Source organism: Mustelus asterias, chromosome 16 (genome assembly GCF_964213995.1).
Source record: "Mustelus asterias chromosome 16, sMusAst1.hap1.1, whole genome shotgun sequence".
In the NCBI taxonomy this organism is placed as follows: domain Eukaryota; kingdom Metazoa; phylum Chordata; class Chondrichthyes; order Carcharhiniformes; family Triakidae; genus Mustelus; species Mustelus asterias.
The window spans coordinates 80,414,238-80,426,925 of NC_135816.1; the positions used below are offsets into that span (position 1 = coordinate 80,414,238).

The 12,688-nt window shown below is 46.5% G+C and overlaps 1 protein-coding gene across 1 annotated transcript in view; it reads left to right on the plus strand.

Annotated features, from left to right (window-relative positions):
- The first annotated feature begins 4,379 nt into the window (after window positions 1-4,379).
- The window catches only part of LOC144505271 (SLAM family member 8-like), a 38,701-nt gene continuing 30,392 nt past the window's right edge, over window positions 4,380-12,688 (plus strand). Inside the window, exons 1-2 of the mRNA XM_078231326.1 lie at window positions 4,380-4,510; window positions 10,329-10,649. Coding sequence (XP_078087452.1) covers window positions 4,444-4,510; window positions 10,329-10,649 — 388 coding nt within the window. The 5' untranslated portion in view covers window positions 4,380-4,443. The remainder of the gene's footprint in view (window positions 4,511-10,328; window positions 10,650-12,688) is intronic.

Genomic DNA, 12,688 nt, shown 5'->3' on the forward strand with positions numbered 1-12,688 from the left:
TATCTATGGTAGGGGAAGCAGTGTTCAACAAAATTCGCACTGGAGTCCTTTATCCCTAACCGAGACCTTGGCAAGACTGAGGAATTATAGGGGGGAAACCACAGAGTGTTGGGCACAACACATATGCCTGTTGCTTATGGAAAGCAACTGGTTAGGCTACCATTGATGGTAGTGGAAGGTTTGGGACTGAGCCTATTGGGATGGAATTGGTGAAGGAGATCCAACTAGACTGGGTAAACATTTTTCAGTTAGAAAATGGTCGCCTGAGCGAAGTCCTGCTCAAATACCCGGAGATCTTTCAAGAAGGACTAAGAACAATTAAAGGAGTAAAAGTGACATTCCATGTCGATCCGGAGGCAGTCCCAGAATACCATTCGCATTAAGGGAAAAGGTGGAAATGGAAATCAAAAGATTGGAGCATGAAGGCACAATAAAACTGTTCCAGTTTGCGGAATGTCTGGCACCCATGGTGCCTATTCTGAAGCTGGTCGGCTCAGTTCTTCTTTACGGAGATTTCACGCAGACAATAAACAGCTCCTCACAACTTGATACATATCCAATTCCCTGGATTGAGGATCTATATGCAGGAGGACTCTTATTCTCTAAACTAGATACGAGTCACGCATACCTACAGCTGAAGCTGGATAAAGATTCACAAAAATTCTCCACAATCAACACAGTGAAGGGCCTTTTTCAAGATTACCCTTGGGGGCATCGTCAGCCTGTGCGATATTTCAGAAAACGATGGAGAACATACTATAAGGGTTACCACTGGTCGCCATTTACCTGGAGGATGTCCACATCACCAGGAAAATGAGGGCAGAACACCTGCAGGACCTAGAGGAAGTCCTTAGAAGGTTTTCAGCAGCTGGTGTGCGCTTAAAGAGGGAGAAATGTGTTTTCTTAGTACTGCAAGTCACCTATCTGGGTCACAAAGTGGACAAGTCGGGCCTACATCCTCTGGAGGATCGGGTGTCGGCAAAAAGAGATGCCCCGGCCCCCACCACAATCCAGGAGTTATGGTTGTTTTTAGGGCTGGTGAAGTATTATGGGAAGTTCATACAATAAGAAGTCTCACAACGCCAAGTTAAAGTCCAACAGGTTTATTTGGTAGCACAAGCTACTAGCTTTCAGAGTGCTGCTCTCACATTGTCACTCACATTGTCTGTACCTTTAAGATTTGATTACCCGTAAAGATTCGCATTCCAATCATTATTTTGTAAATTGAGTTTGTGTCTTTATATGCCCTGTTTGTGAACAGAACTCCCACTCACCTGATGAAGGAGCAGCGCTCTGAAAGCTTATGGCTTGTGCTACCAAATAAACCTGTTGGACTTTAACCTGGTGTTGTGAGACTTCTTACTGTGTTTACCCCAGTCCAACGCCGCCATCTCCACATCAAGTTCATACAAAACAGGGCCTTCATCTTGGATCCCCCACATCAGCTACTAAAAAAGGGGCAAGCCTGGGAATGGTTTGCCCGCCAAGACCGGGCCTTTAAGAAAATCAAACAACAGCCCTCATCAGAAAATGTTTTCGTGCATTATCACCCAGGAAAGAGTTGATGCTCACTCGTGACACATTTCCATACGGTGTTTGTGCTGTTCTGGCACACAGATAGCAAAACGGACAGGAAGGGCAATAGCATATGCCTACTGGACCCTAGTAATAGTGGAATGGAAGTACGGCCAGATTGAAAAAGAAGGACTGGCCATAATTTTTGCGGTAAAGAAATTCCACTAGTACCTATATGGGTGGAAATTCATGATCGTCACTGATCACAAACTGTTGCTGGGTCTACTCAAGGAGGACAGGGCAGTGCCTCCAATAGCATCAGTCCGGATCCAGCACTGAACATTATTACTGGCAGCATACCAGACTGGAGCACCGGCCAAGAATTCGGGTGACAAATGCCGATGCCCTAAGCAGGCTATTATTGCCGGACACCCCACCGTTGGTACTCAGAGTAGAAGAAACGGTGATGGCGCTGAACTTCTTGGATACCCTTCCGGTGGTCGCACACAATATACACCTGTGTACAGAAAAGGACCCAGAATTAGCAAAAGTAAAACACCTGGCCCTAACAGAGGAAACAGAAAGAGCAGTTCAGCTGCAATTCCACCCCGATTGGAGCAGGAGAGCAGGTCACCATCAAAGACTGAATACTGCTCTGGGGGGGGCATGGGTTATAGTTCCAAGTCAGGGCCGTCGGGCCAAACTACATGGACACCCCAGAGTGTCCAAAATGAAGATGCTGGCCAGGTCTGGATGTAGATATTGCGGCATTGGTGGGTTGGTGCCAGGAATGCCAACAAGGGCAGAAGGTGCCACCGGCAACCCTGTTACAGCTATGGGAATGGCCAGTTAGACTATGGTCGCGACTTCACATCGATTTTGCAGGTCCTTTTATGCGGTCGATGTTTTTGGTAATAGATGCCCACTCAAAATGGTTGGATGTCTACAAGGTGAATTCGACAAACACAACAACATCCGTCGAGAAGCTGCGAGCCTCGTTCTCGACACATGGAATTCCAGAGGTGTTAGTCTCAGACAACGGATCGGTTTTCGCCAGCCAAGAGTTCACCAGATTCATAAAGTCGAACAGGATTTGACACATCAGGACAGCACCGTACCACCCAACATCAAATGGCCTGGCGGAGGGAGCTGTCCAGACTTTAAAAGCTGGGTTGAAAAAAAGGGCAGTGGCATCAATAGACACTAAGCTCTCCCATTGGCTATTTGATTATAGGACAACCACACACGCCACCACGGGAATAATTCCAGTGGAATTACTCATGGGCAGATGACTCCGCACCAGGCTAAGCCTGCTATTCCCAAACCTGGGGGGGGGGTGGAAAAGCACCAAGAGGCTAACTGCAGGGGCACTTCGACGCCAGTGAGAAAGTCTGGGTAAGAAATTGCTCAAATGGGCCCACATGGTCGAGTCCAGGACGGGACCAGTATCCTACCAGGTACGCGTGGGCGAGGCCTTCGGAAAAATGCAGGCCGTGAATTCAACATTCGTTCTCGAACCAATTTGGCCCAGCAGGGGAGTCCTCCCCGACGGGCCAGCCCCGTCTCTCCAGCACCGCTGGTGGGAACCTTAGAGTCTGAAATGGACACGGCTGACAAAGAAGCAGCTGTTCCCCAACTGCCGGAGGAAGACTGCAAAACAGCCCTCCGGCGCTCACTGCGGAAGGGATGGGCGCCAAGCCAATACACCCTTCAATGTCAGAGGCCAAATTGGAGGATCCAGACCCAGCGCAGAAGTGGAGGAAAGGACCCGTGAGGCGAGCAGATCACGGGGATTCTTCTGACTTTGGGGGGAAGAAGTGTAATGACATTAATCAGGCAATTGAGGTGGGCCTGTTAGAATATAAACTCCCTGATAAAGGGCCAAATTGATGCGTCAATCAGGGAGCCTCATGCTTTGTATTTAACTAGGAGTGTCAGTTCCTCTGGGACTCCTGGCGAACTGAAAGCACAATGCTGTTGTTGGGTTTGTAAATAAAGGGATTTTGATGAAGGGACTTCTGCCTCTGAGGACTTATTACAGAGGTTATTGACACTAAGAATGCCAATGTTCATTTCTCATCCCTCCTTGAATTGAGTCACTTGCTTGGCCATTTCAGAGGATAGTCAGCCATCAGATTAGTATTGATCTGGAGTCACATGTCGCCCAGACCAGGTAAGGCTGTGAGATTTCCTTCCTGAAAGGGCATTAGTGAATCAGATTGGATTTTCCAGCAATCGATGGTCACAATTACTGAGACTACTTTATATTCCGGATTAAGTAATTGAATTTAAATTCTACCAATTGCAATGAGATTTGAACCACTGTCCTCACAGCATGAATTTGACCCTCTGACGGTCTAGTGGTTAGGATTCGGCATTTTCACCGCCACGGCCCTGGTTCGTTCCCCAGTCAGGGAAGGCGGAATTACTGGGTGGCACGGTGGCACAGTGGTTAGAACTGCTGCCTCACAGCACCAGGGACCCACGTTCGATTCCCGGCTTTGATGACTGTATGGAGCTTACACATTCTCCCCGTGTCTGCGTGGGTTTCCTCTGGGTGGTCTGGTTTCCTCCCACGCTCCAAAAGGTTAGATGGATTGGCCATGCTAAATTGCCCCTTAGTGTCAGGGGATTAGCAGAGTAAATATGTGGAATCACGGGGATAGGGTCTGAGTGCTTTTTTTTGTTGGTTTAGCTTTGATGGGCCGAATGGCCTCTTTCTGCACTGTAGGGATTCTATGAATTGCCAATCCAGGAAAACAAATTCTCAGTTTCCCCCGGCCTTCTATATTTGAGCGATACATCCTGTAAGTACCACTGTAAATTTTCCGATCACCACAAATTTCTCGCACTGATGACGTTTAGTTCCGTTGTATCTGCTTCCTGACTTTGACCATGCTGAATTGATTTCTTTCAACCTAAAACAAGATGTTTAATTTTGCTGTGAAAAGGGGCTTCAGCCTGTTCAGTCTCTCGATCTCTGTTTTCTGTTTCGGTAAGAAATATCTTTTATAATGCATTCTGTTTTTAAATGCAGTGAGCAGAGTGTAGGACCAGTGAATGTGTCCAGTGTGTGTGAAGGCCATTCAGCCTTGCAGTACCAGAATCTACTAGACCGCACCCTGAAACGAGTCACATTCATCCGAATCGCTCTGTCTCTTTCTCTCTGTCCCTATCCGCTGTATTCCCCTCACTCTGTTTTCCTCTCTCTCTCTCTCTCTCCACCCCCCCTCACCCGCGCTCTCTTTTTAGACAAGCGTTATTCTCTACTTCTCCTTTACAAGAAGTATTCGTGTCTCGACCACATCCTGACTGCATTTACTGCTAAAATGTTTGTAAAATGTGCCGCCATTACAGACAGATTAAGTCATTTCTTGTTCCATGTCTACGATTAAATGCCGCACCACGCATTGCTACAGATCATTTTGGTACTTAGTAGTAAAACTTAACAATACCAATAAAATCATAACCAACTAGATTCTGCTTGACGATTAAGCTGATAAAGTTTGGAGGCACAAAATAAACATTCTGTATCTAACCTGTCCTGGGAGTGTTTGATGGGGACAGTGCAGAGGGAGATTCACTCTGTATCTAACCCCGTGCTGTACCTGTCCTGGGTGTGTTTGATGGGGACAGTGTAGAGGGAGCTTTACTCTGTATCTAACCCCGTGCTGTACCTGTCCTGGAATGTTTGATGGGGACAGTGTGGAGGGAGTTTTACTCTGTATCTAACCCCGTGCTGTACCTGTCCTGGGAGTGTTTGATGGGGACAGTATAGAGGGAGCTTTACTCTGTATCTAACCCCGTGCTGTACCTGTCCTGGGAGTGTTTGATAGGGACAGTGTAGAGGGAGCTTTACTCTGTATCTAACCCCATGCTGTACCTGTCCTGGGAATGTTTGGTGGGGACAGTGTAGAGGGAGCTTTACTCTGTATCTAACCCCGTGCTGTGCCTGTCCTGGGAGTGTTTGATGGGGATAGTGTGGAGGGAGCTTTACTCTGTATCTAACCCTGTGCTGTACCTGTCCTGGGAGTGTTTGATGGGGATAGTGTGGAGGGAGCTTTATTCTGTATCTAACCCCGTGCTGTACCTGTCCTGGGAATGTTTATTAATCTCTCCAAGACCAGTCTTTGATCATCAACACCTTTTATTTACACGGTGAATGAAAGCTGCTTCTGCAGCTACAGCACACAAGTCAAAGTCCCGAGATCTGCATTCGCTGGTCCAGGTAGACATAGCTGGTTTTAAACTCCCACTGGGTGGGGCACTGCTTGCTCATTAGTCAGATTCCTATTCCACGAGGCCCACAGGGAGATTGACTGACAATCCCCAGGAGCCATCATAACTCCGCGTGTCCCCCAACACCCAACCACGTGAAGGCCCTTCTGCCACTTGACGATCAACCTGGGGATGGTTGAAGGCGGAACTGGATATGTTTGTGTGAACTGAATTGGAGACTTTTGCTTTTGAAGAGAACATCGTAAAGCCACTGATACAGGTTCTTCATGGGCCTCTGCTTCAGTTGGGGCACCAGCTTCTTCATCCTTCACCTTGGAATCCGTGTCCTCATCATCCGGATGAGCAGGCTTCAGGTTGGCTTTAAGTCAGGGCACAACTCTGGCGGTGGCTATCTCCATGGCTGGTAATGAGACCCGCACTGGAGCGGGCTCCCCACTCCTGAGTCAGTGCTTCTTCATAAATTTGACCTGCACTTTTACTTAAGATGCAGGCCCCATTTTCTCCATTGTGATCACAGGGACCAGCTGAGACCATCTTGGAATTTCCTTATGTGAACTGGGTCACCCATTTTGAACATTCTTTCTGCCCTTGTCCTTCTTCCTCTGGTTCTCCTGTTGGGACTCCACCCTACCTGCCAGGTTTGTGAACAGTAGGTTAGCCTTGGTTGAAGCCTCTGTGCCATTAAAGCCCCCCCCCCCCCCCCCCCCCCCCCCAATTCTGCTGGGGGGGGGGGGGGGATTCCTGTTGTTGTGTGAAGGGTAGCCATATAGTCCAAAAACAACCATGCCAGTTTGGTCTTCATGGATGCTGTAAGTTGTTTCTTGATGTTGAGCTTAAAAGTCTGCACTGCTTGTTAATCAACCCTTTCAATGTTGGGTGATCGGGTGCTGTTCTAACATGTTTGATGACATTAGTAAACATGAAGGAACTCAGTACTTGTAAAGGCAGTACCGTTGTCACAGACCAGGACCTCTGGTGTCCTGTGTGTGGCAGAAACTTTGTCGTAGTTTCTCAATCATGGCATGGGAGGTAGTGGAGCTCATGTGATGTATCTCCAACCATTTGGAATGTGCATCCACCATGATCAAAGACATGGAACCCATAAAAGGCCTGGCAAAGTGCATGTGCACTCACACCCAAGGCCCACCAGGCCACTCCCATTGATGTAGGGAGGCTGAAGGGAGGAGATTTTGATTCTCCTGACCAAGTCTGTAATGTTTGCATCAGGGCCTGGCTAGCATTTTCATTTTGATACTCCAGTGTGGCTATGTTGTAATTCCATAAGAACGGAAGTTGTCCTGGGCAAAGTACAACCACATGGAACCCCTAGAGGATGATGCCATCCTTAACACTAAGCTCATCTTTCTCCATCAGGTGGGATTTCATTTCATCTGAGGGTTGTATTCTGAATCCGATATTCAAGAATCATGTATTTTACATTTTTGGTAGGACTGGGTCCTTTTGCATCCAGACCTTGATTTGCATTGCAGATACCAGTAATGTCTCCAAAGAATTTAAGGTCATCACAACCTCTCCCAAAGCCGGTAAAGAAACCAGCTTTGTGGGCAATGGCACTAGGTCATACTGTCTGACAAAGTCTGTAATATCTGTATCAAAGCCGGGCCATATGTAGCTCCACTAAGATGACTTGGTGCATCAGTGCTGGCCATCTGGGTGCCGGGGCGAGGCTCCAGGATGTCAGTAATAAGGCCCAATGCTGTATCTGAGCAGAAGCAATAGGGGATATTCGTATCTTTAAAAAGTCCCAACAAGGGTTTGTGATTGGTTACTATTATAAAGTGTCTACTGTGGACGCATTGATGGAACTTTTTAACGCCAAAGACAATTGCCAGCTCCTCTTTCTCAATTTGGGAATACCTCCGTTCAGCATCCAAATGGATCATGGATGTGTATGCAATCGGCTTTTCTGTTTCATCTTTCCAGCCGTGTGCCAGTACTTCTCCAACCTCATAGGGTGAAGCATCATATTTCAGGACAAGTTCCTTTTTTGGGTTCAGTACGTTAGGCGATAGAAGCTGCTGTTTAGCATTATTGAAAGCCTCCACCGGTGGCGCCTCCTCAGACTGGTTTTAGCGTTTCCATAGTAGGATATGCAAAGGGACCAGTAAGGAAGCCAAATACAGAATAAATTTCCTGTAATAATTCACTCGCCGGCATCTCCACATCATAATTCACTAGCCCCAGGAAGGATTTCAATTCCGTGATGTTCCTTGGAGTTGGTGCCTCCTTAATGGCCCTTATCTTGTCCTCCAATGGATGGAGGCCCCTGCCATCCATCCAATGGCCTAAGTAGGTCACGACATTTTCTGAGAAGACACACTTTTCCCTCTTCAGGCATACTCAGATTTTTGAGAACATCTTCCAGGTTTGCTCGGTGTTCTCGTTCTGAAGTCTCCATAACTAGTATGTCGTCCAGGTACACCATCACTTGAGGTAATCCTTGAAGTATATTCTCCATGACCCATTGGGAAATGGCACATGTGGACAAGACCCTGAAGGGCAGATGAGTGTACTTGTGTAGGCCTTTATGCAGATTAATTGTCACATACCTTTGGGAAGGCGCGTCTAATTCAAGTTGGAGATATGCATGGCTAATGTCCAATGTAGAGAAGACTTGGCTGCCCGTTAACCTGGCATACCTTCGATTTGGGGCATGGGGTATCTGTTAAGTTTAGAAACCCGATTGACTGAGCTCATAGTCTCCACAAATTCGAACTGACTTACCTGGCTTAAGAACAGGGATGGCAGTCACGGCTGACTCTGCAAGTTGTATGGGCCTTATTATGTCCAGCTTTTTCAGGCATTCAAGTTCCATCTCCATATTTCCCAACAAAGAGTATGGAACTGGTCTAGCTCTAAAATACTTAGGAGGAGCATCATGGTCGACGTAGATTTTGGCTTTGGATCCCTTTATTGTTCCAAGTCCTTCCTGGAAAACTTTGCAAGACTTGTTGATAATTTCATACAGTTCCCCCACGGCCAGCCTGAAGATCTCCAGCCAGTTCAGCCTGATGTGCTGGAGCTAATCTCTCCTCATCAGGTTTTGCCCTTGTCTCCGTAAAATAATGAGAGGAAGTCGAGCTGACTGCTGCCTGTAAGTCACTGGGGTCACCATGGTGCACTCATTTGTAATGGTTCCCCTGTAAATGTGGATTTCCTTGGCCTTTGTGTCTTCTAAGCTCAGAAGCTGAATACCAGTTTGGAGACGATCATATGTCTGCTGCCTGATAAAGGAGACCACAGCCCCGTGGAGATGCGGTTTAATTACATTAGCCCATCTCCTGGTACTGGACATACCTGCAAGGTATGGTCTTGTTCTGGCCTTGGCCTTTTTCATAAACCGCATGCATTTTGCCTATCCCTATAAATTTGCCTTGATTATGGTCTTTTGCAGTGTTTGCGACAGTCCATTTTCTGCCATCTACAATCTTCTGGAACATCTAGTCGTCTTAAGACTGTCACTGCCTTTCGTTGAATGCATAGTGATACAACTTGGGCTCCAACATTGTAATGGACTCTCTGATACTTACACAAATGCTCTCAGTTGAGGAACGAACATTGCACGAGGTCCCTCCCCTAATCGGAGGGCACTGCTGTTTGTCTGCCAGAGCTCTTTGCTCTGCATTCTCTTGAGTACTAGAGCTATCTCAATTGACTTTTTTTAGATCCATGTTGGGTTCTGCCAATAATTCTTTTGAGCTGTCACCTTATTAATTCCACATAACAATCTGTCTCGCAACATGTCATTCAGGGGTGGCCCAAATTCACTGTGCATTACAAATGTGGGTAACCTGGTCAATAATTCAGTGACATATTCCCCAGGGCTCTCCCCCTGCTGTCTTAAAGCAGGGTCACTGGAGTATAATAGAGGGCTTTGGGTCAGAGTAGCCTTTTTCCAAGTCGACTAACTCGTTAAAGGTTTTGGGGTCAGGGGCATCTGGATATGTCAACATTTTTATCACGCTGAATGTCTTCCATGCTTACATCATAGGCTTCAAGTTTATCAGAGAGACATTTTTTCTTGCCAGAGGAGATTTACTTGTCTTGGCGATGATGGTTGGCCAGAGGGAAGAAAAACTTGTTTTACTCCTCATCACCAATGTGAAACTCTCACTGAGGCCAATCTTCTGTCACCACACCCTTTATTTACACAGTGAATAAAGCACCACTTCTGCGGCTACAGTACACAAGTCAAAGCCCGGAGACCCACAGTCCCCGGTCTGGGTACGCACAGCTTATTTTAAACTCCCGCTGCTCCTTTCCCATTGGGCAAGCCTCCACTTGCTCAATAGGGAATTCATATTCGGCCAGGCACAAGGGAAGATCAATTCACAATCCCCTGTAGCCATCATAACAGTGTTTGATGGGATAGTGTAGGGGGAGATTTATTCTGGATCTTAATCCGACACAAATTTTCTGCCATATTTCCCTACACTTACACAGTAACTTAATTTCTAAAGTAATTTTTGTCTTTTAGCTGCCTTGTTCTACAGGCTTGATCCTGGGTTCTCTATCTTTCTGCACAGACTGACTGTTTCCTCTTGTTACCTCAGTTCAGAGTCAGGCTGCCCGTCTCCCTGTGAATGGCTCCCTGGGTCAGTCAGTCTACCTGTCTCTGGAGAATCCACATGGATTGAAGATTGACGAGGTTTTCTGGAAACGATCTTCACCCAAACCCAGAATAGCAAGATACATGAAGAACCATGTTCAATATTTTGGTGCTGAGGATTACAAGAAACGGATAAAACTTCATCCTGGGAACTTCAGTCTGCAAATCAATGACTTACAGAGAGCGGACACCGGGGATTATGAGGTGATTGTAACCGGAAATTCAGAAGTGGAAAATACAGAGAGGGTTAAACTGGATGTGTACGGTAAGTGAGATTCTATTGGATGTGCTTGGTTTTCACAAGATCCTGAAACCTCTGTCATTATTGAAGAAATTTGTCCTCACCATCCTAAAGAGCAGACCTCTTATCCTGATATAATGCCCCTTGTGTTTGGGATTGACAGCCAAGTGAAATCAATCTGTCAGAATCAATGCTGCCACAGCCCTCTCAGAATCTCATATTTCAACTAGATTATGTCACATTCATTTAAATTCCGCCTCATACCAGGGATCAGTCAGTTGAACATACATTGCAACTCCTCGAGGGCATTATACACTCCCTTGGGTAAAAAGAACAAAACTATATATTGTATTCCTGGTGGTTTTATCAAATTTCTTTACAATTCCAGCAAGATTTCCTGACTCGAATACTCCAATCACTTTGACTTGAAGGGAAAAATACCATTTGCATTCCGATGTGTTGACTGCAGCCTGTATATTAAATTTATATGTTTCACATACAAATACATATATATCCTGCGTCTGAACCCCAAGTTAACAGCTTCTCAACATTGAAAAGTCATTCAGTTTTTCTGTTCTTTGTCCAGACCTAAACAACCTCACAGTTCTCCACATTAATTCCCATCTGCAATCCTATTGCCCATTCATCTAACTTGTCTCTATCTCTTTGCAGCCTCTCTCTGTTCTCCCCACAGCTTACCTTCATATCAGCAAACTTAGATACCTTGCTCCCTGTTTCGTTGTCTAAGTCATTAATGTAGATTGTTAATTGCTGAGGCCCTAACACTGACCCTTGCAGCTCTCTACGAGTCACAGCCTGTCAGCCTGAAAAAGCCCAGTTTATGCCCACTCTCTGCCGCCTGTGCATTAACCAATCCTCTATCCATGCTAATATATTACCTCCATTCCCATGACCCCCCGTCTCCCCCTCACTGATCTCAGGCAGAGCGGCAGCGGACACTCTCTTCCACTCCCCCTCTCCCCCACCAATCTCAGGCAGAGAGCTGTCGGATGCTAGGCACCCATCTCCTCACTAACTGGAGCGCCCAAATCGGACTTCTATGTAGTATGTCTGCTTCACACCGATTCTGGATGGGCGAAAGCAGTGGTAAAGGGGGATGTGCCGATAAAGTTGGGCGTGCAGCCCATTAAGTCAATTTAAATGCATGCAAATGCATTTAAATGGCCGTCGCGCCTGTTTCAGGCACGGTCCCGATCGCAACCATTTTTGGGCCTTGGTAAAGGGGGAACCGGCGCGGAGGCGGGCGTAGATCGGGCTAGTCGCCTCATGCTCGACTTTATCCAGTTTTCGCACCCAAAAACCGGCGCAACACGATGGTAAAATTGGACCCATGGTCTCACCAATACCCTGCATAACTGAAACATAACATCCATACTTTTATATTCAATTCCTCTTGTAATAAAGGGTAGCATTCCAATGTCCTGGTGTGTCAATGTTCAGTTTGGTTACACACAGCAGCAGTATGGGTGTCTCAATCCCAGTCCATGGACTGTTGACATACATTGGCTTTCCACCACAGAAGGAGGCCATTCAGCCCATTGAGAGCATGCCCGCTCCATATAGAGCAATCTAATCAGTCCTATTTCCCCCACTCTATCTCCATATCTCTGCGACTTTAATTCCCTCAAGTGTCCATATTCAGTTTCTTTTTGAAATTATTCACTGTCTCCACTTCCACCAGCCTCGTGTTCAGTAAGTTTCAGCTCATTACCACTCACATATCTTACTATTGCTTTCGCCCGCACTATCGCTGGAACTCTACCACCTCGCCCGCCACCGAATAGGAGCGGGCGAGGGTCCAACAATGGAATTCTCCATTGACCTCGGGCAGGAATTTCTGGTCTTGCCCGAGCGAAGCCATAAAATCCAGCGCTATGTGTTTTTACATCTCTCTTAAATGCATCCCTGTAGAGACCAATTATCGTTTAAAAAAAAAAGAATTTCCAGTTGACTGGCGAGGTAACATGCAAGATTTCACATTTTCAAACAACTTTTACTGACTCAAACATTATTATTTTTAGTTCATGGGATGTAGGCATCAC